The following is a 26,066-nucleotide window of genomic DNA, read 5'->3' on the forward strand; positions in this document are numbered from 1 at the left end:
TTTTGGGGCTGTGCTGGTTATAATGCAAACACTTCCAGTTGCACTGGGTTGCCAGCCCTCAGGCCTGGGAACATCTCATGTTCATGCCTCTGCCCCTGCCAGACAGCACTGGATTTGAACTGGCTGTGCATAGCAAAAGAATCCGTTTCCCTATAGCTTTTCTGCCCAATTGTCCTTCCCCCCCCCTCCCTGTTCCTGATACGATGGCTGGGAATTGTTCCATCTCCCTTATTAAAGGCCTTTTCCCAGTAGAGGCAGCAGTTAGCTTGACCCCTTTCTGTCATATTTGCATGGCCTAAAAAACCCCAAAGTGTCATTCCCCTTAGCGGTGTGACTTCCCCATCATGTGGGGAAGGCTGTATTGCATGTCGGTGGCCAAACACATGCTGGCCTTACACAGGCAGGGCAGAGAGTGGCGGTGCACAGTGGTGCTGTAAAAGCTGCAGATGTTTCGGCTGTGCAGACTTCATGGTGCAAATTTGCAGACCTTCCCTGGGGAATTGGTGTTTTGAGCTGGAAAGGAAGAGAGAAGACGGGAGAGCTGGATACAGTCACGCAGCTCTGAAACAGAGCCTGCTGTTGAAACAGGGATAACTTGGATTTTCCCCTTGGATCTCCACTGCTCCCCGGCAGACAGAGCGCCAAACACATCTGGCAGGTCCTGTCCCTTCACCCCTCACCTGGACAGATGATGAATGAACACTGTAGCCCTGCCGTGCTCTCTGCCAAAAAGGGCATTAGGAGCTGGCTGCAAGATGGTTTTCCCAGGCGCTCCGCTCCGTCTGTGCGTGCTGCCTTTGCTTGGGGTTAGTTCTCAGCGGGGCCATGTCTTGTTTCTTGTCGCTCCTTTTTCTGGAAGCAGGCTCTGGAACCCTACTCCAAACTCATGTGTAAAGGGTTAATTTCCTGCGTGTCCCGGTCGAGTTTCCGGGTCCTTGACATACGTAAGGAACCATTGCTATGCTTCATAAAGTGGCTTTCAAAGAAAAGTAGCAGGGAGGCTTAGGGAACGTGATGTTGTGTGGTCTCAGCAGGTCACATTGCCTGTCACTTTACTTTTCCCCTCCATGTCATGCACATGCTCGCTCTTTGTGTGTTTTCTTGAGGATGGGGACTGCCTGTGTGTTTGCCCCATGACTGGTACAATGTGGCTTGCATACCCAGCACGGCACAAATAACCATCAGAGGCTGTGCTTCTGCTAGCACAGTACGTTTTTGCAAGGACTTCATCCCTTCCTGGTTTTAAGTGACACAAAGAGGGTGGCTCCCCCTCACTCCCATTGCATCTTCTCCATTGAATGGATACTGGGATCTCTCCATAGCTAACCCAAATTTCCCTTTCCTGCAGTTATCCTATTACTTTTAGTTACACAGTGTTGGGGGTCTTAAAAAAATTCTCTTTCCTCCTTGGTTTTTAATCCCTTTGAGTATGTATAAGCAGTGTGGTGTCCCCTGAGTGACCTAAAGATCTTAGCAATTTTAGAGTGTAATTGAGTTTTGGCTGGGCTGGGAGAAGTACAAGAGATTAAAACAAGACCATCTGTTTTGAGATCCTGACCCCACAGCTCCTTCCTGTAGTTTCAGTGTTTGTATCTTTTCACATTTATGAGATGGTCATTGCAGAAGAGTCAGCAAAGTGCGGCCCTGGGAGCCAGAACTTTTGGGTTCCTCTCTCTGGTCAGGCTTCAGAGGAGACTGAGAGAATGAATTCCTTAATGCTAATTTCTGCCTCTATGAATAGAGATAATGTAATGGCCTTGGAGTTGCCTTCTTAGAAGTGATGGGTCAGTCTGGAGAGTGGTTATGGGCATTTGGTGCAGGGGGTCTGTCTGCTCAGGTGAGCTGGGCATTGAGGTGCACTTGCAGAGGAAGACGCAGGTATGTACCTGATTGTGGGCGTGGGGTTTTTCTTCCTTGTGTCCTCTGCACCCTATTCCTGATCTTTGTGTGCAGAGTAGCCGTGACTGCTGTGACATGTATATGGGTAAAACCTTTGTTTCAGAGCAGGCTGCTAAGAATCAGAATGTGCAGCAGCCTACCCCCAACACTGACAAAACGTCTGTGCAGTGATGTTTGTGCGGTGGTCTCACAAGTGTACTCCATGTGAGCCTCTGCCTGTGCTGCAGTAAATGCAGGAATGGGGAGAACAGATGAGAGCGGTGGGCGTAGGTACAGCAGAGCTGAGGTCTGGGCTGAGCATGGCACTGAAGCATCTTCCAGCAGATGAGCACGTCCCCTGTGAGTTGGGGTTTAGTACTGTGTTATTAGAGATGACACTGCAAGATTGCCGTTGGCAGAACATCATTTACGTTGACAGTTGTAGCAGCTTGCTGCAGCAGTGTCCCAGGAAATGTATTTTTCAGCCAAATATTTGTATGAAATATGATAACAGGGACAGAGCTCAGAGGCAGCTGAAACACCTTCACTTTTTTGTTCTTTCGGTGTTTGTATTGCAGTGGCTTGCAGGCAAGGGAGAGCCTGGCTCTCGGTGCCAGGACCTGGGTGATTCCTGCTCCAAAGGGCTATAGGAGAACACAGCTATTGAATGGGATGAGCTTTGGGGATGGAAGGGAAGGTGGTGATGAAGTGAGCAGCACTCGCAGTTGGCCACCACCTCGCAGAAACAGACGTGCTGTTACCACAAGTGGATTTTCAGTCCATGCATGTGTGAATGACGTGCTGGATGCTGGGTTGGCGCTCAGCCTGAGCCCTGAAGACACGTGCTGTGCTCCCCTCGCAGCTTTGAACACAAGTACCGTGTGATCTAGGGACAGGGAAGTTTGGATTTGGGTCAGTGCTGCTCTGGTGTGACCTCCCAGACTGCCACTGGGCATTGATTACGTTGTGTGTGCTGCCATTGATGGGGAAGGGCAGCGTTAACCAGAGGGGGGTGATGGTCCCACCTGGTCGAGGCGGGGGGTGTCTTCCTCCAGCAGGAACCCATGCAGCAGAGGAAGCAGGGCCCTGTGGTGTTCTGGGAGGTGAGCTGTGGGGGGAGAGCTATCCACAGCTGAGTCTGTGGGGACAGGAAACTGCTGAAGGCTGTGGTTCTGGGAGGCAAGACAAGACCGTCTTGGAAACACGTAGGGAGAGAAAACATGGGGTGGGATAAGGCAGCTGTATTTTTGCTGTGGGTTGTTGGCTTAATCAGCAAGTGTTGCTTCACCTCCGGAGAACTTTTCCCAGTCCCAGCCTGCAGTTGCTGCGTCCCTGTTCCTTGTGCCTCTTCAGCAGGGCACAAACCTCTGTCACTTTCCCCTCTCTTTTAGCATCCTGTTTTACTTTGCCCTCTGGTCTCTTGTTTACTAGCAGTTAAGCAGGGAACTGCTCTTCACTTGACATCCCAAAAGCTCAGCCATGAGGATTCTGTTTACATGTGTTTTGAGGCTCCGGTTTCCTGGGCAGCAGGTAACTGAAGCTGTTTGCATAATGCATCTCCTGGATTGTGTAAAATGCTCGTGATCCTCCTCTGTGGCAGAGGGTGCTAAGCAAGCCATGGTGAGCGTGGCAAGATCAAAGAGGAGATACACAGCATTTGTAGCATAATAAACGTATCTTTAAAGCTGGAAGTGACCTTTTGCCTAACAGGAGCTCTAAACTTTCACTCCACCTCCCTTTTACTGAGCCTTAGCAATGCTAGTGATTTCAAGCATGCATGGAACAGGATTGAGACCACAGATTTTGGGTGAAATTTGTGAAGGGCTGGTGCAGGCATGTGTCAGGCACCCACCCAAACACACAGCTCTCTTCTTGCCTGGAGTTCGTACAGGGCCAGCATGCATGACACCACTCACATCGCCGAGGGAAAGCTTCTCGTAGCTCAAGTGTCAGCAGCCTGTTCCTGGGAGCTGGAGGGGGAATTTCAGCTCAGCTGTCTGTGAAGTTTGGTGGGGCTATGATATGCCACGCTCCTGACAGCTCTAGCAGCCTGCGGTGACAGAGGGTTTGATACAAAATTCAGAGCCCTCACCTCCCATTAAGCAGAACAGCTAAGCCCGGGGTTGGCACTGAAGTGAGTGGCAAGAGAAGTGTCAAGGATAGTAAAGCAGGACAAGGGATGTACAGCTGGGAATAGGTGAGTGTTCCCAGTTCCTGAGGGGAAGCTGGTCTCTCCCACACGCTGTGTTGGCTGTGTGTGATGTTTGGAGCTGTCAGATACAGCCAGGCTCTTGTGTTACAGGCATCTCTGCCTCTGACTCCTGAAGACAGAGATGGCTGGATTCAGGGATGGTTTGCGGTCCTCCAGTGTTCTCCATGTGCATCTCTTATTAATCCAGATCTGCCGTGCTTTTGAGACTTCCTGAATTAAGAGCTGGTGTTTCGTAAGGCTTGGACTGAAGCAGGGTTTATAAGCAGTAGGCTCTATTCAGCTCTCCGAGAGTCTTTTGGTGGTGGTATAACCCTGTGGTGCATCAGCACATCTGTACTACAGGGATCACACCTGGCCTCTCCCAGAGGATATTGAACAGACCGTGCTTGCATGGTGAAGCTGGAAGGGAGCTAAGAATAGAGATCATAATTAGGTCAGCAGCTTGCAATGGGCTGTGGGACAGAAAGGTTGATGTGGTTGGTTCCTGATAGCACTTGTTAATTATTAATCATCTGTGTTACAGCAGTGCCTCAGTAGCTCTCTGAGGTCAAGGGCTAGCAGTGCCCTGCGGCACTTGAAGCATCCTAACAGCTGGAGTAAAGATGTTGCAAGTGTCCAGCGGCATAGCAAAGCTCCTGGTCCTGTTGCTTTAGACATGGGACAGACACATTGTGGAGGCTTGTCCCTGTCTCAAAGACCCACCAGTATCTGCAGGCCCAGGGGTGCTAAGGGGCAAGAATGGGATGAGTCGGCCCATATCCAGGGTAGGGGGAATCAGGAACTGAGCCGTGCTGCTCTGAGCTCTTGTTGGGATATCTCGGATGCCAGGGATCGCTCCAGACACAGCTGGGAGTTTGCCTTCAGTAACTGAGAGGTGTTCTTGCCCAGCTCTGTTTCCAGTGCAGCTGAAGGGCAATGCCACATGGATTGTGGATGAGAGTGAGAAGCAGGAAAAAAGAAGGATGGGATAAGGAGGGGCAGGTGGTGTTGCCAAACACTGTGTCTTCAGGCACAGCCTTAGACAGATCGGGGCTCCCTGCAGCACTCAGCAAGTGTCCAGCCCAAGGGCTTTGAGAGAATCTGTAGATATCACTAATGATCTTTCCCCATGGAAAGCCAGCTTTCCTTCCAGACTTTTCCTAGAAAAACAGATTTGCATTGTCCCGAGTTAATGCAGATGCATCCATCTGCTTTTGGTTCTTCCTTCCAAGTTGGCAATCTCCATTTGCCGCCAGACTGTGTTACTGTAGGCTCCCAGCATGTTGTGTGTTCGAAGCATAGCTTGTACCTGGCATCAGGGAGACCATACTACAAGGTGGCTTCCCGTAATGTTTCTCTTTAAAGCTGTGTGTGACAGTAACGTGAACGGCCGCCTCAGGCAGATGGAATGGGGCAGAGCACAAACCCTTGGTTGCAAAGAAAACAGGTTATGTCCTTCTGCACAGTCCAGGGCCTCCAGCCTATTCCTGCTCTGCTGTCACTAGATGAACGTGAATCGCAAACAGATCTGATGTTGCAAACAAATCTGAATTGCAAATAGGTCTGATGGATTAGGTGTTAGCCCCTTGGAAACGTCAGCCTCTGAGCACAAGGAGGAAGTTACTGGAGTGAAATGGCTCCAGGCACTGAGACAGTGAGGTGACTGAGTAAGGAGGAGTTTCAGGGCTTGTGACCTGTCAGCCAGCAGGGTCTTCTATTGACCATGTCTCTGTCTCATTTCTGTGCAAGAGGTAACAGAGTATCTTTACCTTTTTCTCTTGGACAATCTCCTGCATCACCTTACGAGGTGATGTGCTAGCCTAGGAAAGTGGCGGAGCGAGCTGGTGTAATGATGGTTAAAGTGTGGGAATGTTCCCACTGAATCCCAGCAGCTGGCAAGCTTAGGTCCCCAGGGCAGTTTGGTGTTTACTGATTGCGGGGGCAGGGACGGGGGACAGGCATCTATATTTAAATCTCTCATGCTGTGCCTTTTGCTAAGTGTCTTCAGGTGCTTTCTGGCTATTACTTTTGCACCTTCACTTCTGTGAATTGGCTGTGTTACAAACTGTGAGCAGATGGAGTCACAGAGGTGCTGAGAGATGTGCCCCCAGCAGCACAGTGAGTTAGTGGCAGAGACCAGGGGTTAGTGGCACCCTGGTCTTTCTTGCTTGTGTTTCTGGCAGCTGCTGGGGTATTGCCGGGGCTTGCAGTGCTTTAAGGGCTCAGCTTGAGCAGCATAAGCTGTCTGGGTCTTAGGGTTAGGGCAGGGAGACTGCTCTGCCATTCTCCAAATCGCTTCAGAGATACTGAAGTACCTCTGCTCCTTTCTTCACTTTTTGTTGGCCTGTTCTCTGATCTAGAGGCTTAACTCCTACTGTACGGAGTGACTTTCTTTTAAGGAGTTTGTTTGCACTAAGGTCTGTAAAAATGGGCCAAGAGTGGTTGAAGTCTTATCAATTGATAATTATTATCTAAAATGGTGACATTATCAATCATGGTCCTTCTAGTAGATCTCAGTGTCCCCTGTGCCCTAAGCTTGGGTTTCCTATTGCCTCTGCCTCATTCCAGCTCGTGGTCTGCTGCTTCTGCTTCCCAGAAACTCTATGACATATCTTCAGGCTTCTGAGGATTCAGATGTCTGGCCTGAGGTCTCCAACCCTTTGGCTGACTTGGGCTTGTGACAGAAAACCAGAAGAGCCCTAATTCTCGTAAGAAGCAGCAGCTTTCTTCGTGCAGTGGGGCTACAGGGCTGCATGACCGTGGCTGTCAACGTGGCACCTCCTGTTTATTTTGCCTGGCTCCTGCTCGGAGCACTGCAAATGCAGGCGCTTCCAAGCGCTCGCTGGGGAAGCGAGCAGGGATTCGTCGCGCAGTCTGGCTGGCTCCCGTCCCTCTTGGCGTGATGAAGAGCAGTTGCAAACGCATGTACGCAAACAGAGAGCCAATGTTGACAGCTTTACAGGAGGTGGAGTGGTGGGCAAGCCACACTCCCGACTGCTTTGCAGCAGAGCTAAACGTACCTTGGTCATCTAAATCTCCATACCCTGAAGGATCAAGGGTTTGGGGGTGGCAGAAGAGCCCCCTAAAAGTCCCAGACAATTCCTGGAAACGTGCCACTGCTCAGCTTTTTTCTGGGCTTCTGGTTACATATAGTTCAGGGTGTCAGCTTGTGGCTGAGCTAGTACATTAAAGTATTTAATTTCTGAGCTGATATCTGTCAGCTGTATAAAGAAGTTGAGGGGAATGAAAGAGGACTGCCTGATGGCCCCTCTGTCTGTCTGGACCGGGATCTTTGTGCTCCCCAGGCTTTCAGACACAGGACACAGGGCTGGGGAAAATGTTTAACAAGCTGTTTCTCAAGCCCATTATGAAGCAGTTCCGAGAGCAGCTCCTCCTGTCACACTCGGTGTGTACTGTGGTCCGTGGGGAGACCCCAGAAGCTGTGGCAGGTGCCAGTCTAGGGGGTGCATCTAGGTAGTAAATGGATATTCTTCACCCAAACTCATTTCTCCCTCTCTCTCTCTCTGCCTACCTCCCCAACCCCCCACCCCCCAGTTCTTCATTTTGCATGTATATATATGCAGACATTAAAGGAGCAAGTTCTGTGCCTGCTACGAGAAGTGTAGATTGCATCATGTATTTTGGGATCTGTTTGCTTACATCTTTGTAGGGGATTTTGTGATAGCAATTTGAGATTCAAGTGCTCTATGTGGAGGTTTCTTAATAGCACTAAGAAAGTGTTTGAACTTCTGTTTTAATCATTTATGCATGTTTCTCTGTATGCTGCTTTAAAGATGACAAATGATGTGTAGCTTCTCTGCTGCAGCACCTAGTAAGTAGGAAGAGAGGCTCTGTCCCCATTCCAAAATGTGGAGGTAAATTCTCTCCTGTTCAGCTTTTCAATTAAGTGTTTGCATTGACAAATGCATAACTGCTTACAAAATATTTTGAGAATGTGAGGTAAAAAGACAATACAAAACTGATTTACTGAGCTCATTTATATTACTGGGCACAAAAAAAACCATGATGCCAATACAGTGTCACGTACGCAGTAAAAGCCAAGTTCCTTTTCAGCCTCCCTTCCTCGTATGCTGACGCAGGAACGCTGCAGCTGCCTGTAAAGGGAGGGGAAGGAGCATTTCTGATGGCAGAGGATATGGACCCTGGTACTGCCAGATTGTACCAGGAAAACTTTTGCAGTCCCAGTAACCGAGCATTGTCAATGCTGGAGTTTCTGCTGAAGGCACGCATCTGAAAGTTGCTGTAAGGCTTGTGAACCAAAGCCTGACCCTCTGCAGAAGAAGAGTTTTCAAGGCTGAGAACCATCAGAGCAGTACCAAATGTTTGATGAATTGAGTCCGTAATCTTGTAACCAAAAGTCATCCCTCCTCAACTTCAGTGATGGAGGAAAACAGAACTTGGATCCAAACTGCCACAGGGACTGGTATAGCAAAAGTGGAAGAAAAACCTAAAAAAAAGGAGGTAGTAATTTTTGGAAAGGTTGTGTGGTTGTGAGAGCTGTGTTTGGGGAGAAGAGGAAGCAGTGTTTGACTTGTGATGCTTTGGGGAGGCCTGAATTGTAGGATGTTGGAAGAGCAGCACTCAGCATCTCTTGCCACTTCTGAAAAATCTCTGGTGCTGGTCCTCCTTGGCTGGTTTGCTTACCTGTTTTTAAAGCTATGCAGTGCTGTGTTCAGATGAGAACAGTTGCAGAAGAAGAAATGCTTGTTGCTAAGCATGCTCAGATTTGATATCTAACATTGTTTATATTGACCCCAAAGCAGACATGCCGTAATGTTAGGATTCAGTTAGAGAAGTGTCCTGCCTAGAGATTTTACATGCCAGTTATCTCCTGTCCTGAATCTAGCCCAGAAGTAGAAATAAATTGTAGATAAATTTCCAGGAAAGTGTAAAGGGAGGAAGAAGGCAGGTGTGGAGGGTATTTTCTCTTGTCCATGGTTGCTGTCAGCTTTCTTGCCGAACAGTCCAGGAGCTTTGTGAGTTGTCTTGAGAAAAGGGAGCGCTAGGGAGTGGGAGTAGGACATGCTCTGCAAACACAGCGCCTGCATTTTTGAAGGTGTGTGCTTTGCGATGGGTAATTTGCTCCTTTATTGTCTGCAGAATAACAGCAGTGACAGCATTGACTTTCTCTAATGAACAGCTGCTCAGTGCTAGAATCTATTCCCGGAGGAGGCTCACAGGGATGAATAAGGTTTCATGCTCCTCCTCCGGAGAGGGTGAGAAAGTTCGCAGAACAGAAGATTGTTGCTTGATTGTTGGATATCTCCAAATCTTGAACTGCTGACAGCTGAGAGCTGAAAGTGTCACCATGCAAGTCATGTTTAACCTTCCAGCATTTTTGCCGAGGCAGGGTGTTTATGGAGTTGGGAGAGAGGTGTTAGTTCCCATCCAGGAAGTCATCCTCTTGTCACTGCAAGCAACCGTCACAAATTGGCTGAACAAAACCCATTTTCCTCCTGTTGCACTGCCTGAATTCTTCACTGGTGCTCTGCACTAACAAGAGCAGGGAGGTGGGAGAGGATAGCTGATGAATTACGGATGCTTTAGAGGCAGACCCAAGCTGTAAACTCTTGGAGTTTGAAATCACTCATGTATGTTATATCTCAAGCTATAACTTCAAATAAACATTTTGAGCTTTGTCCCAAGCAGCTCCCTATGATGCCTCCTTTTATATCCCTGTTCACAGTTTTTCTTTGCTTTGAAACGATACAGATGGGATTTTTAGAGGTCAGGCAGCCAGTGTGCTGAGATCTGGCTGGCATGCTCACTTGCTGTCTCGATGTTCCCTGTGCTCCTCTCCCCACTTCCCTTTGGTTTCATGCTACATTTGATTGTAAGTGATTTGCTGTATTTTTTCTGTGCCTGCCCACCAGCTGGCCTTGGAGCCCAGTTCCAGACACTGAGAGAATGACTGTGAGAGCAATGGTACAGAGAAGTGGAGCACCTGAATTTGGTCTGACTTTTCTGTCTTATGACAGGGAAGTGGAAAAATGCATAAACTGGGAAGTCTGCTATAGTGAGTCATTCATAAACAGTAAAACCTAGGGTAATATTTTCATGTCAAGGCCAGGCTGGATATGGCTTTGAGCAACCTGGGCTAGTGGGAAGGTGTCCCTGCCCGTGGCAAGGGGGTTGGAACGAGGTGGTCTTTAAGGTCCCTTCTAACCCAGAGGATTCTATGATTTTGAAATATTTCTGCAGGTTATCAGTAAATCTTGTCTCTTGGTGTGTGATAGCACCCTTGCCATCTCCCTGTGCAAACACAAGCACGTGCATGGGTTGAACTGTGCAGGAAAAGAGCTGCCTTCTCTAACTCTCTCAGTGCCCAGAGGATTTCTCTCAGTCCTAGTGCACTACTCCAGCTCATTCCAGAGCTGCATTTGGCACCCCGCAGTGGTGGGTTTTTTTCAGTAAAAGAGGGTAACATTGATCTGTCTGATTCAGAAGGGCAAAAAGTCCACAAAGGCCATTCACTGACAGCGAGTTTTGATATGAATCCATGTGTTGTACCTTGGGCTGTACAAAGCTTTTGCCTAGAGCAGCTTTGCTACTTGGAGAGACAAAACAAAGTTAGGGGGGAAGAAATCTCAAAGCCCAAGTTTTAAATAGCAGCACTGTGAAAGCTTTTAATACCACAGAAAGGACAGGATGGCACAGGTGCTTTCAGTGACCTGTTTTGTTCAGGCAGTGAAAGATGTCTTGGAAACTGCAGCTCTTTTTTCCTTTGGTTCTAACAATATTCCCTCTTTACCTGAAATTGTCTTAATGGCAGTGGAGACAAAAAACTAACGTTGGTTTTACTTTTTGATATTTGTTGGATACCTCTGTGTGGAGGTTTTCCTTGTTAGCTTAGTACTGTTCTTGGGAACTCTTCAAACCAAACGAAACCCAGTTTGTAGCCGTTAACCTGTGATCCATCCTGTCCAACCAGCCTATTGAGATAGCAAGTGAAAAATGTACTCTAAAGGTGGCTCAGTTCAAAGAAGAGCTTGGCTGGTGGACTTGCTCTGAGAGACCCACAGTGAAATACAAAGCTGGAGAGAAAGGCATTTGTGTGTGCAAGCAGTGGATGGGGCATTCATCCATGCACACACCCAGGAATGTACTGGGAAAGCAAGCAGAACTGTTTGTTTTTGTCATATAATTTCAATAATAACCAGCAACAAACAGATGTGGGGTCTGGGCTAATATCTTTTCCCGGTAGTTTTTCAAGACTGAAACCAGAGTTTTGGCCGAGGGGGAAGGAAGCAGAAATGGATGATTGAGGTACGGATCCCTGTGGCTGTTACTGCTCTTGGTTGTCAGAGAGACCTTGAGTTTGACTGTTGGGAAGCCCTGATATCAGCTGTCTTTCTGCCTTCCGCACAGTAAGCATGGAGCTGATTAGTAGCTAGTCGTCAGCCTTTTGGGTCGCCAGGCCTGGCTTCTGCTGGCTGGTTGCCTGGCCATCAGTGAGCTCGGTGCTCTTTCCCCTCCAGACCATCCAGGGTGCAGGACCAGCCATGCCAGAGGGAAAGGCAGCACGTGGTGCTGCTGCGGGACTGTTCAGGGTGATGGGGGTGAAGCATTTCGTTGGTCCTTCCCCAGCCAGGAAAAATGTCAGGCCCCAAGGAAAGGTGAAGCTGTAGGCTGCGCCTTTGCAGCAGTGCTTCACCGTGGCTCTGCTAAACCAGGAGGTTGCAGATCTGGGCTGATGGCTCCTGGGGCTGCTTCAGAGCGAGGGTTTGTGCAGCTTGTAAAATCCCTCTCCTAGTGACTGACAGCACTACAAGGCAGCTGTCAAGGGGTAGAGTGATATGGGACAAGTGCCTTCACATGAAGCTTCTATAACCTGTCAGGTGCCTTTGCCAGCTAGCACCTGGGGCCATGCACCTGAACGCAACAGACGAGTGTTTAAGTCAGGCTTGAGGAGCTTTTTCTCTTCCTCTGCCCTAAGCTTGGTAGAGAAAGCTGCTTGGAAATCTGGCAGGGAATATATTGCCATCTGGCTGGTGTTATTTTTTTACTCTAGATTTATTTTTTTCCCCCAGCACTGCAGAGAAGGACAGCTTTATGCACACAGACATGTTTCAGCTGTGTCCTGCCCAGCAGGTATGCCAATGTCAGGTAAAGAAGCTCACTCTCGAGTTGGCTGGCAGTCTGTCCTTGTATACTCTTGCTCCCGGAACCCGGGGTGTAGGCTGCTGCCCTGTTTGTTTTCATCAAAAGCTGCCGTGGCCTCGCAATGGGTCACAGGTCTCCAGGTATGTGGATGAGGCTCACCGGGTCCTGCGCAGGGTGAGCCGGGCCTGAGCCTGTGGTCTGTGGAGATGTGTGACCATGTCCAGCCGTGCTGCCAGCCCCCCAGCAGAGAGCCACTCCTCACCTGGCTCCTTTGCACCTCTTTCCCCAGGTCACTCTTTAAACCAACCTCATCACAACTTGTTGAGTTCTCCACTGTCTTCCCAGCACTGTGGCCTCCCCTGTAATGGCTGCTATAAAAGCCTTTCCCTTTGCTTCTGGTGTTTTCTTACGTGTTTCATTCCAAATCCTGGCTGGAAAGCTCCTTCTCCTTGTTCTTTCTCTGATGTTGCCTTATCCCTCTCTACGGTATGGGGTAGAGAAAGGATAGAGGCCTGGCATTAGCAATGTGCTGAGCAGCCTCGCTCGTCCAGCCAGGTCTCGATGGAGACCCTGCAGTCAGTTGTTTTGCAGGACTAATGATTTCTTGTGGGTTTTAGTGCTTTGTTGAACTGGAGCTGGAGTTAAAAGAAGGCTGCCGTTCCAAAGAGCCTTGCGTTTTCGCTGATCCTTCAGCTTACATGCCTGTTGTGGAAGCTCTCATGGCAGTTTTTGCATTAAGCCCATTTTCTATCTCAGTAGTTCTCAAGCCCAGCCTTGGCACCACGGTCAAGAGTGGCCAGGGCTTTGATCTGCTTGTCAGTAAGGCCTCTGAATCCGTAGTCTGATGTAGTTTCTTCTTGTCCCTGTTCTGTCCCCCGAGTTGTCCTGCTGTGGCTGGCCGTGATGGCTGTGAGGCTGAAGACATCTGTAGGCATGAATGATATGAACAGCTACTGCACGTGAGTGTAGCAAAGCCCTGGCCAGCCCACACCGTGCTGTAGGCACAAAAGGGGATCGTATGTGCCTGTACACACCAGGCCCTCTGTGTAGTGTGCTTGTCCCACTGGAAGGAGGATAACTGGCTTGGCTTTTCCTTCATCCCCCGTGGCAACTCTTACTGCTGGTGGTTGCCCAGGGCTGTTCAGCGTGGTCCAGCCTTTGCCCCAGGTAGGGGACGGCGGGTGCTCCTTGGTCTCTGCTTCCATCTGCTGGACAAGCTCTGGCTCCTGCTCTCTCCCATTTCCCTCGTGCCTCAGGGGTTTTGCTGGCTCCTTTTAAATGTGCTCACATAATACTACAGATAGAAATCCCTTTCAAGCATGTATGGACGGCAAGAAAAATTTAGTGTTGAACCAACTCTCTTTGACAAAGGCTACTGTGCTAGAGTAAAAGGCAACGAGCCTGGAGATGGGCTGAGCGCAGGACGTTGTAGCTCTCCTGCCACGCAGGCCTGCTTGTATGCTGAGGCCAAAGCGTCTCTGGTTTATATATGGAAGAAAGTCAAGTGTGAATGGGTGTTGTTTGGATGCCACATGAACACGGCCAGTGTCGGTTAGGCAGGAGGTCCAGCCATTGCAGTGCCATCTCCAAAACTGACCACAGCAGATGCTAGAGGGAAGCACGTCAAAAAACTGGGTAGGGAAGACATGGTCCTTTCCTTGCACGTCTCCCTGAGCATCTGACGGTCAGGGATGTGGGAACATCTCGAGCTGGGGGGCTGCAGTGAGACCTTTGTATTTAATAGTCCCAGTAAAAGTGTCCTTCATAAGCTTGTCTGAACCGCTTGGTTTCTGAACTCTGCAGCATCTTGAGACAGGGAGTTTGTACTTTGTGCAAAAAGGTCCTGCTTTTATTTGTTTGAGACCTGCTGACAACAACTTTCTCTGCTAGATCATGGGAGCACCTGCAGCAGGCCTAAGAATTACTTGTACTACGTGACTCCTCTGCAGTTATTTCTCCCTTCATGAGGACAACAACAGAAGTGTCCCTCAAAGTCGGACATATTTGAGAGAGCTGGACGAACAGTGTTGCTGCTGTTGAGGGTCATGAACAGTCTGGTCCGCTCAAGAGCGCTCCAGTTGTTTTCATCTGACAACAGAGATTTGGCTGCTGCAAAGGCATTTCCTTAACCTTTCCTTAACCTCTGCTCAGCAGTGGGCAGACATAGGCAGAAGGTTCATTTCAAGCAAAAAATCCCCATCCCGTTCTCAAGATGTGCAAAGCAGCCTATAGATCTTCCTGTAAACGTTGTTTGATTTACATGTTGACTGATCACCCGTGCACATACAAGCTAAAGAGCGTTCTCTACTCCAAATTTTAATGACTAATTTAGTCTTTGTGCCTAGATGCAGAGGTTTGACTTCTCTTTGTTGCAGTTTACAGTACGGCGTCTGAATGTTACAGTTTCTTTAACCAAGTTACTAGATTCCTTCTGAGCTGTTACAGTGCCTTGGTAAAGGGTATGTTGTATTGCTGTTGCTTTGTTTGAGGATAGCAGTGCCTTGTTTCAACTAATTAATAAAAATCCATTTAGCCACAGTCAATGAAGATGCTGGGCTGAAAATATTTATTTTCCATGCTGATACTAATTTTTACTAGGGCCAGGATGATTAATATGAAGGGCACCCCTTGGTTCATTTCTTTAGCAAAAATACTGGTGTCATGTAAAAGCAAGACCTGCTCTTCTCCTCCAGCTGGGCACGAGCCATTACCACATGTGAGACTTACCTGGGGAAGCACAGCCGGGGTGTCTGGGCACTATGTTCTGTGTTTTTCCTAGGGAATTTGCAACTTAGAAGGACAGACTTCTCTTTTTATGTTTGACGTTAGGTTCCCAGTCAGCAGGAGGAGATGTCACCATCGTTGCTGCTCCGGAGAACACCACAGTGGTGGCTGGGGAGAGTGTGGTGATGGAGTGCATGGCGGCTGCTGATCCCACGCCTTTTGTCTCCTGGATACGACAGGGTGAGCATAAGGAACAGAATTAAGTTTTTGTTGTGAAGAGGAACCTGTGGATACTTTAAAAATCTTTTAAAAAGTGGACAAATGTGTGGGACAGGAAGGGTCCTTGTTACATTGGTACCTAATGACACAAGTGGTGTTACAGTGTAGTGTGTCCTTGCTAAACTGGAATTACTAATTAAATTTAGAAAGGTACAAAGCACACAGTTCACTTTATAGTTGTTTGACCTGTGAAATATATGAAATTCTAGTGCCTGGATGCCTTTTGGTTTAAATTAATCATACTCATTGTATGAGCTTGAGCGCAGTGAAGGTCGTGAGATGGGATCAGGTCTGTGCCACTCCTCCAGGGACTCAGAGGTTAGTGGGGATTCTGTAAGATCTGCCATTGCATTGCAGATCTAACTTTTATTATCTTGCAGGATTATAAAACATTATAAGACCTGTTAATCCTTGGAGTGGCTGGACATGTTGCTGGGAGGTTTTTATTCAAAAATGTTACTGTGGTCAGGATGGTAATGGAAGGATTGAGAAAATGCTTAGGTCTTGTCAGAGGTGTACAAATGAGCCAGACTGGCATACATTACCCATGGCTGGTAGCCTAAGTCACGCATAGGACGCTAGTGTCATTTCACTGAGTGTCACGCCCATCAGATGTGTATCAGAGGCTCTGGCTGAAGACGTTCTCAGCTCAGGAATCTTGTTTTCTTGCAGAAAAGGCTCTTGGTAATTTTCATAAATCCAGGTCATGATTTAAGACTCCTCTCCTAGTAACCATTTATTGTGGTTGGTCTTCAGCCCAGACTTGTCCACAGGCAGTGATTTTAGTGTATATAAAATATTTCCTCTTCTCCACAAAAAAGGAGCAAAAAAATCTCAGAGGATACAACTTTGCAAATTCAATCAACAAGGATTAAATGTTCTGGCAGAAATGTTTCTTGTTTATCCTGTGCATTTGAAAATTAGAAATACTTAGCTTTCCTATGCTATATCACTTATTCATTGCTTTACTGAGAGCTACTGATGCTCATAGTAGAGTAGATATTATTCATTATCACTATGAAAATTTTGTGAAGGGGGAAAGGCTGGTGAAACTGTTCCTTGCATGCTTTATTTTAAAACATTTGCTTGCTCCCTTTCCGCTTCCCAGTGTGGACTCTTCAATTAGAAAAGATGGATTAACAGTGCTAGCAACTCTGTGTTATACAAGCATGTTTCTTTCCAGGACTTCGTTAAGGGGTTACTGGATGATTAGTCATGTAGGTAACACTGAAGATTGTACCTCTAGGTTGCCAGTTTGGCTCTTGCCAGCCTTGGTGGTGTCAGCTAATTGCTACCATCTGGAGTCAGATTTTCAAAGTGCTCCAGTGCAAATGGGTTGCACAGATCTCCTCCTTCTCTGAGTGTGCAGCCACTGAACTGTGAGACCATCTGAAGACCCCCCAAAATGGGGGGGCAGAGGATCGGATCTCGGTGCATTCCCTGCTGATGGTGCTAAGTAGGTGCAGCTGCTCACAGTGGAGGTGGAGAGTTTGCTTCTGTCTCAGAATACAGGCTCAGCTGAATCTGCGAGAGGTAAGGGCCAGGCCAGTGCTGAGTTTTTGCTGTCTGAAAGATGTCTGTGCTTCTGCAGGTGGGGAGGCACAAAGGCGGGTGTTGCACAGGTACTGCACAAATTGGCTGGCTCTCCCAATCTGCTAACTTGTGCCAGAGCTGGCCATGGGTTCCTGACCTCCCATCCAAGCCTTTCCTTGGCCAGACTGTGCTTGCCCATACTCTGTCCCCAGGTCTTGGCTTTGCTCCCCCATAGTCATTCAGAGGTACCAACACTGGGATCCCCGTATTTCTCACATCAGAGCAGTGCTGAGAATAAGCAGTGCCCAGCACCACCCTGCCTTGTCTGTGACATGCTGGGGAGCCTAGAGCTATTGGAAGTTGTTAGAAGGATGGCTCAGCTTCTGGCCAGGGAGCTGGAGCCACCATTTTCTCCTTCCCTACTCAGCAGTGCTGAGCATCTAGCGAGCAGAATGGGGAGAGGGCAGCTCACAGCTCGTGTCTCTGACCCGAGCACCAGAGCCCCAGGGAGAACCAGGTGTCTTCCTGACAACTTACAGATCTGGAGCCAAGCTGGGGGCAAGCGATGAATCAGGAAGTGCAGGAAATTTGGGTTCAGGTTCAGGACCCAGAGGAGGGAAGAACCAGAACCCCGGAGCTGTTAGTGATTCAGCGCTCTTGCTGACATTTGCATTAAGAAGTGAGGGGAGGAGGCATGTGTGTTCATGCGTGAGGGTCAGCAGGCAGATCCAACATCTTTTCCAAAGTGTGTGTTAGCATAGCTTTCCCTTGAATGTGTTATTCCTAGGCGGTCTCACTGCAGGCACACCCTAGGCATCAGAGACTCATTTTGATCCAAACCAGAATTTTTTCAGTTATTACGGGCTAAACTAAATCTTGGACCAATTTTGGCTTGGGCTGGCTGATGCTCGGTCAAGCACTGAGGAGTTTCCCAGCAGGAATCCTCCTCTGGGCTGGAGTTTGGGATTTGAGGGTCTCTCCACTCCCCAGCTGTGATCCTGGCGCTAGTAGACATGTTGTTTACAAGCCCTCGTAAAGGGCAGCCTGGGGCTCCTTCCAACATTTGTGCACATTTCTTCCTGCAGATGGAAAGCCCGTTTCCACAGATGTGATTGTGCTGGGCCGGACAAATCTCCTCATTCCTTCCAGCCAGCCCCATCACTCAGGGGTGTACGTCTGCCGCGCCAACAAACCCCAAACCAGGCAGTTCGTTACAGCCGCAGCTGAGCTCCGGGTCCTTGGTGAGTAGAGAGCAGGGTAAATGCTCCAGGTAGAAATGCTGACCGAGTAGCTGGCATTACACGGAGCAGCACCCAGGAGATCCCCATGCAGTTGTGTTTGTAGCCCGTGCTGGATAAGATGGGAACCAGGTTAGAGCCAGGAGGGTGGGGACAGCTCTTTAATTTGGGTTTTACTTCCTTGTATTTACTGAACTGTTTTATGCCTTATTCTAGTTCTCCAGGGTTCCCCCATGGATATCTGTATCAGCAATTAAATTTCAGTATCATTGAAGCCAGCAGGGAGAACAGCCTAGGATCAGGGAACACAGCACATGATTGATACAGAATTTATTTTTGCTTTTGGACAGAGTCTAAATTAAGCCTCTAGAGTCTGCCTGGCAAATCCTATCTTGAAAGCAAAGCTGCTACTGAATAAAACATAGCACCGAGTGGGGAGGAGAAGGGATTTGCTTTGCTATCTTTTTCTCCTCCTTCCTGCATTAATTTGTCCTCTCTCCTCACAGCTACACCCAGCATCTCCCAGGCTCCTGAAACCATCTCACGCACTCGAGCCAGCACAGCCCGGTTTGTCTGCAAGGCAGAGGGCGAGCCAGCTCCAACCATTCACTGGCTGAAGAACGGCGAGGCCATCCTTTCCAACGGGCGGGTGAAAGTGCAGAGCAGCGGGAGCCTCGTGGTCAATCAGATCGGGTTGGAGGATGCTGGCTACTATCAGTGCGTGGCTGAGAACAGCTTGGGCATGGCTTGTGCCACTGCCAAGCTCTCTGTGATCGTGCGGGAGGGTTTGCCCAGCGCTCCCAAGAAAGTGTCAGCTGTGTCCCTCTCCAGCACCACAGTCCTTGTGTCCTGGGAGCGGCCAGAATACAACAGCGAGCAGATCATTGGCTTCTCGTTACATTACCAGCGGGCTGTGGGTAGGTGTTACCCGCCTGTGTTGCAGGCGCAAGACACAAGGCACAAGTTGACTTTCTTTCCCAGCGAGTGAGAAGTGTGAGGCAATCCCAGTTAGTTTAGCCATTTTCATTGCAGGTAAAAGAATTTTCTCTCAGGACTCAGCATGAGGCTGTGACAGTGCCTGCGGATTAGCTGACATATACTGACTTCTTGACCAGCAGTAGAGAGTCCATGGAGCTGAGTTGTCTGGATTCTAGTGGGACCAGGCACTTCTGGAAATTTATTTCTGTTCTTTACTTTTTCCTCCAACACACTGATTCTATATGCAAAGGGTGTGATTATTAGTGGAGATATTAAACAGCTCCATTGTGTGCAGGGGTGATCACTAAATTATTCACAGCCAGAATCTGAAGCGAGTCACTTTGCTCTCTTGGGGTCTCTCTTCCCAAACAGCCAGCAAGCCAGTACTCTTGCTAAATTGTTGCCAGAGCTCCTCTGAAAATTAAGCTGGTAACTTCAGCTGCCTTAGCATCGCTTAAGGAGCTTTAGTCGAAATAGATAGGCTAGCAGTAAGGCATGGAATGTTTCTGCCCAAAGAATTCGCATAAGAGATGGGGTTTGTTCAGGTGCTGGGGGAACTGGAGAAGACATGGTGATTTTTAAGACGGATTTACATCGTGAACCTTGGGAGTTAACTGTTGGTTTTTTTGAAGAGTGTCTTGGCAGTTCACTGACCAGCTGATCAGTGTTCCCTTGGCTCTAGGAACAGATAACGTGGAATACCAGTTTGCTGTCAATAATGATACCACTGAGCTGCAAGTGAAGGACCTAGAACCCAATACCAACTACGTCTTCTATGTAGTCGCATATTCTCAGCTCGGAGCCAGCCGGACATCCTCTTCCATCATTGTTCAGACCCTGGAGGACGGTGCGTTGAATTAAATGGGTGCTGGTGCCTAAAATATATTGTTGGTCTGTTTCTTAGTAAGCATTGAATGTGCTATGGACAGTAGTATCATCTCCTAGAAACCTAAACCTGCTTGCTGCTTCTACGGCAAAGAGCTTTCTACAGAAGCTCTTTTACAAAAAAATACAAACAGCAAACCAACCAAAACCAAAGCACCCTGGTCCGATCATCAGCTTGGGTGATGAAGAGCACGAAAATAACCTAGCTGACACTGGGGCTCATGAGAATCCTGTGAGAACTGCAGTTAGGTCTTCTGGACTTTCACCTAGCTAATGTGATATTGCTCCAAACTTGACCCTGGGCCAGACTTGATTTCAACTCAGAAGACAGACATCTATTACAATTTGTAGGGGTGGGAGCCACCGTGAGGTTGGATCCTTTGAGAGGCAGTAGTTTGTGTTGATTTTACCATTTATCACATAGCATTTTGCAAGCAGTAAAGGCAGAGTGCCAGAAGGACAGCTGCCCAACAGGGGAGGACATGTACAGCTTTCAACAGACTGCAGGACAGAGGCAAGAAGCAATGGTTTTGGCAGGCTTCATGCAAGCCCCTGCTATGCTGCAGGGTGCCTTATGTGCTTTTAATACTCCTGACAGTGAACTGTGTGGTCCCACATGTATGTGTCTGAAGCCTGAAAAGCAGAGTTGAAAGCGTGAATGCTGCCTGCAGTACAGAGCTGTGATTCTCGAGGGAGTGGGGATTCCCAGACTGAAGTCTGGATCTGCGAACCATTTCCTTTAGTGTCTCCTTCGTGCTCCACAGTACAGCATAGGCTGATTTGCTGGTCCGTGCTAACCTGCCCAGTTTGCAGCGGGCACAGGGTCCCTAGGGAGCCGTGGGGGGGGGGGGGGGGGACAGCAGGCTCTGATCAGCTTACTGAAGGTCAGCGGCCCTCCATCTCCCCTCCCCAGACACTCCGTCAATGCTCTGAGCTGCTGGAGAGCTGTGGGGTATTAGTTTCCCCTGGGACAGACAGCACGTCACCGGTGGCAGTGGCAGGTCCAAGACCAGGTAGTGGCCTCCAGCCAACTGAGGGAGCTGACAGGGGTATGCCGAGGTCTTTCCCCAATCTTTGCTGACTTCTTGTTTCTTCTACCCAGTCCCTAGTGCTGCCCCTCAGCTGTCCCTGTCGAGCATGACTCCTGGTGACATCCGTGTGACGTGGCTGCCTCTTCCTCCAGAGCTGAGTAACGGCAAGATAACAAAATACAAGATCGACTACTGCACCCTCAAGGAAGGTGAGGGAAGCACCACTGCGGGGGCGTAGGGTGGTGTCTTCTGCCCCACCGGTGTTAACAGCATGTCATGTTGAGGGGAGGAGGTGCAAGACTGAAAACAGAGGGACAGCTTTTCATCCAAGAGAGAACAGCCCTCTCTTAGCCTGTCTCTGCTGGTGGCAGTCACAGCAGTGCTGGTGCTGTGCTACTTCACACTACTTCGAGGTGCCTTTTTCTGTGATTGTGGAGGAGCCTGTGTCCCCAGGGGAATGACCTGATGCTTGCATTTACATGCTGCCCCGTGAACGTCTGTATGAGCAAGCCTGTAGTGCCATCTGCACTGTGTGTTTTGAGGGAAGAGCTTTTTGTGGGCTGGGGAAGAAGGGTAAATGCATTTTGTTCCTTTAAAATGGAATCTAACCAAAGTGATCCTTGTGGGGAAAAAAACAAGTATCCTGACCAGGCTGTGTTGCTCTGTTGCTGAGTTTTGTCCAGTTTTATTTATATATAAATAAATATTATTTATTATTATCAATACACTCTAAGAAGCCTTCAGCAGGGGTGGTAACGTTTACCTATGCTGAATGTGGCTGTTCCAATTCCACGTGTGCTTGCTTTGCAAATCCTGCTGGGTATTTGCTCTTAAAACTGTCAAAGCTCTGTGGCTTCTCACTTTCCAGAGTCGTGATTCTTACTAAGAGCAGGATGGGGGGTGTGATGAAGTGCTGGACATGTTCACATGTGTTTGATCTGGATTAGTAGTCTACACCGTGACTCCTGGCTCTTGTTCTTCTGCCCTGAGCCTGCATGTGTCTCTGTGGCAGTGTAAAACCTTGGAAATGTTTGCAGTCCAGGGGTCACACTTGGTAATACACTGTTACGTAGCAGGGACAGCACTCCCAGCTGGGTTTACACCTGATGAAGCTGAAAAGCAAGGTCTCTGCATTCACCAAACAGGCAATATGAATCTTCAGCAAGACCAGTTAGTTGTTACAGTGAAAATCCCAGGCCATTCTCAGTTTAAATTTCTTGGTATCTCCCTTATGAACTTGGGTGGGCTGAAGAGGGGGTGATAAAATCTCAATCTGCTGTGGACGAAGGTGTGAATTTTGCAGAAAGCGGGGCTGCTGGGCAGTTCTGGTTCAAGCCAAGGTAAGGATTTAAATACAGCCGTGAGAAGCACTGAAACGTACCATCAGCTGCCATCGTCCATGCTCATGTTCTGCTATCACGTCAGCAGCAGCAAGGTGACAACTACTCTCCAGGCAGACTCAGTGGGGCTGAAGGCAACCTGCAGTTTGAATGTGATGTCAATCAGGATATCAGCTTTGCCTAGTCTTTAGTTATAAATTTTCCTGGTGGCAAAGCCAAGCCAGCCGAGGGTGTGCAGACCACGTGGGGGTATCTGGGCTTTGTGGCTTGTGGCTGCTCAGCTGTGTTTCCTTTGGACTGGGAAAACCATGTTCTCAGTGGTGTCACCTTTTTCAGCAGATCAGGTTACCTCCATTGAAGTGGGTGGAAATGAGACACAAATCACTCTCTACTCGCTCCATCCCAACAAAGTATACAAAGTCCGCATCGCAGCCAGCACCAGCGTGGGCTATGGGGCTCCTTCTGAGTGGACCCAGCATCGGACACCTGACAGAGACAACCAGACGCATGGTAGGAAGCTGGGTAATGCCTGGGATTTGGGGCAGGGTTTGCAGGACATTGGGGAAGTTGGGGCATGATTGGAGATACTTGCTTTCTTTAGGAAATTATAACCATTAGTTTTGGTTAAGCCAAAGTACCCACCTTTATCTTCCTGTTCAGCAGCCCCTTTACGCCTTGCTGCTTGCTTGGGTAGTGGGTCTTTCCTCCCTCCACATGCAGCTGTGAAAATTCTTAAAGAAAGAAAGAAAGAAACAAAAATTGCAAGCCTCGAGTTACAATATTTTGGAGCAGATAGGCAATTCTGCCAAACAAAGCTGAGCCCAGGGCTCTAGCAGTGGTTAAAGACAGTGGTATCTCAGAATACATTGAAAAACTTCCGTAGTGGCTTTGTGACATTCTTTTTTTCCTGTATCACCCACCTGGTAAAGTCAACAGTAGAGCATAATGTACCACTCTCCACTGTTAAGACTGTGGAGACATCCCACTCGCAGGACAGCGTTCCCTCACACCCCTCCCTCACTACCAAGGACAGGGTGGATTCAGTAGAGCAGGGAAGTGGAGACAAGTGGCTGAAAATTTTCTCTTGTCTTGTTCTTCTTCTAGTTCCATTTGCCCCGACAGAATTAAAAGTCCGAGCGAAGATGGAGTCTCTCCTAATAACGTGGCAGCCCCCAGCCAACCATGCCCAGATATCTGGCTACAAGCTTTACTACCGAGAAGTGGGCCCAGAGGAGGCCAGCGATGAAAGCCCTTTGGATGGTGCGGAAGATGAGAGCTGGGACGTAGGACCCATAAAACTAAAGAAGAAAGTGAAGCAGTACGAGCTGACTCGACTAGGTTAGCTGGTTACAACTTTTTAGCAGTTGGTGTAGAAACCCAGGGTCTATCTCTTGCTTTTTGTAGCAGTCCTGGGATGCTTCCAAGAGGCTCAGTTATCTGCTTGGCTGCAGATACATAGGACCAGGACCACGTGAGCTTTTTCAAGAGTACCCAGAATCATTTCTGGAGTAGAGCTCTTGGGGCTTGTTCTAAGCAGAGTTTAAAACAGAAATTTCTGGTGCCAGTGTAACAGGGATTGCATGTTTAGCCAGGGGCTACTAATATACTTAGTGTACGCTAATAAGTGGTTCTGAATTGGTTAGTGGTTTTTATTGTGTCAGTATAAAGAGTGCCTAGATTAAGATCTCCAGTCAGGACAATGATCTCTTCTTCCCTGTGTATTTCTAAGCAGCTCCATAATTGCATGCTATTTGAAATCTCTCTGTATTAGAATGCAGACATGGGTTAATTCACAGCATGCTGATTTCGGGTCAGTGTACTCCTCCACCTCCCCCTAAGGGAAAAGGGATAGAAGAGTGAGTGTCCACGGCTGGAGAACAGCTCAGCATCACAGTCAGATCTGCCTGCCTGGCTAACTGTGCTTAGTGTTAAGGAGTTCTGTTTCTAACATCTGATCACACTCATTAGTTGATTTGCCTGTTGATGCAGGATGGAGAGAGAAAAGAGAGTCATGGCAGATGCATCCTTGAAACAGGATTCTGCTTCTTAGAGCTGTTCCATCCCCCACTTCATGCTTCATCCCTGTTACTGCCCAGTGAGCTGAGACTGCAGGGAGAGTGTTTCTCGTGCTGGTTCATCTTACACGTCTAGCATATATATTATGCATGGTATAAAGGTCAGGCTGCAGCACCTGGAAAGACAGTTTATGTCATCACTGAGTAGGTTTCCAGCTATGCTGCAGCCATCCTGCCACTGAGAGGGTGTTAACAGTTATGAGTTTCTCTGAAGAATTTAGGTCTGTAATTATTGCACTGAGGAAACCACATGTGAACATCATCATGCGCTGCTCTAACCACTGGCAAGTCAGTTAGCAGAGGGGCTCAGGAGTGGGCTGAATTGGTTCCAAATGCTCTGGCACGATGATGCTGAGAAGGCTGCTTGTTCTTCTGTAATTGCTTCCTTAAATTTGGGCAATCATCAAGCCCTAATGGTTTCCTTATGATTTGGTGGTTGTGTATCGCCCATCATTGTGTCAGGAAGAGAGTCTCGGGTTTCTTCCAGCCGTGGATGTTCTCTTTTCTCCCCCTTGTGCTGTTGAGTGTTGTGCTCTTGCACGCGTACAGTAAAGGAAGGGGTCAGGAATCCAGCTGTGCTGAGAAAGGCAGGGGGGTCTGGACATGAAACAAGGAGGAGGAGTGGTTGGTGTTTGGAAGGGTTTACTTTTATGGCAGGGAGCTGCCCTGCACCAGTGCTTACATCTGCATGAGGGTGGGTAGCGGTCTCAGAAAAGGTTAGCGGCCCTGATGTGATCTATGCTGCTGCGCGCTGGCTGATGGGGAATCAGCTGGGGGGATTTCCCAGCTCATGGATGTCTGCCTGGGAAGCACAGCAGCAGAAACCTCTCCTAAGATCCCTCTGTAAAACCAACCAACCAAAATACCCAACACTACCTCTTGGGAGTATCTCTTGATGTCAGGGTAAGGTGGCTGCATGTGGTAAACGGTGCTGTCTGGTGGGAGAGTGAGGTCTGCCCGGGGGGTTCCGTGTGAGGTGGGCTGCTGAGGAGGTGTCATAGCTGAAACTACAGGTTGGGTCAAGAGCTTGGAGAGATAAGTATAGAATGTTCTTTGTTCCATAAAACAGAGTATCTCAGTTGGAAGGGACCTGCAATGATCATCTAGTTTAACTGCTGCTTAAGGGCTGACCAAAGGTTAAAGCAAATTATTAAGGCATTGTCCAAATGCCTCTTAAACACTGACAGGCATGGAGCATCCAGCACCCCTCTAGGAAGCCTGTTGAAGTGTTTGAAACAGTGTCAGGAGATCCCAGAGTTAGGCACCGGGAGTACAGGGCTGTAGCTCAGACATGGTTGCATACAATATCAGTGCAAACAAGGTCCAGCTTCCCCGCTGGAGGCTACTGATGGCTGCAACACGGTCACTAAAGGCCCCTGGGCTCCACACCTCTGCAGTGTCACTGAAGCCAACGCTCTGCCTCTTGTCTTGTCTTGGTTTGGGGTGTGGCCTGAGAGACAAAACTCCTGTCGCACTGGCTGTTCCTGCATAGTTCAGTTTTTATTTCCTGGTTTTCCTTGTTTTTTGTTTTTTTCCAGGAGCACAGCAGGGCAAGAGGGGAAGTGCTTTCTGGGGAGACTGCTCTTTTGAGGCATGTCTCAGACAGAGGTGGATGGGTGTGCAGAAAGCAGATTTGGAGAGAGCTTCTTGAGCACAGTTGCTCTTTATTCACAGTGATAGTAAGTTTATTACACCAGCAAAGACCCTTGCCAGCGTTTCCCTCCCCTAGTTTTCTGTAACGCTAGGCTGTGTTTTAGGCTGCAGTAAGGTTCCTTGTGCTAGTTCAATGC

General features: G+C 48.6%; 1 protein-coding gene across 3 annotated transcripts in view; it reads left to right on the top strand.

Annotated features, from left to right (window-relative positions):
* Positions 1 to 26,066, top strand: part of IGDCC4 (immunoglobulin superfamily DCC subclass member 4) — a 94,545-nt gene that overhangs the window by 53,267 nt on the left and 15,212 nt on the right. For 2 of the 3 annotated variants that reach the window (XM_040602081.1, XM_040602083.1), the window contains exons 5-11: positions 15,023 to 15,157; positions 17,815 to 17,970; positions 18,474 to 18,884; positions 19,628 to 19,792; positions 20,933 to 21,070; positions 22,538 to 22,711; positions 23,306 to 23,539. In XM_040602081.1, the coding sequence (XP_040458015.1) occupies positions 15,023 to 15,157; positions 17,815 to 17,970; positions 18,474 to 18,884; positions 19,628 to 19,792; positions 20,933 to 21,070; positions 22,538 to 22,711; positions 23,306 to 23,539 (1,413 nt within the window). The remainder of the gene's footprint in view (positions 1 to 15,022; positions 15,158 to 17,814; positions 17,971 to 18,473; positions 18,885 to 19,627; positions 19,793 to 20,932; positions 21,071 to 22,537; positions 22,712 to 23,305; positions 23,540 to 26,066) is intronic. The other variant, XM_040602082.1, reaches the window with a different exon arrangement.

This window comes from Falco naumanni, chromosome 7, assembly GCF_017639655.2.
Source record: "Falco naumanni isolate bFalNau1 chromosome 7, bFalNau1.pat, whole genome shotgun sequence".
NCBI classification, from domain to species: Eukaryota; Metazoa; Chordata; class Aves; order Falconiformes; family Falconidae; genus Falco; species Falco naumanni.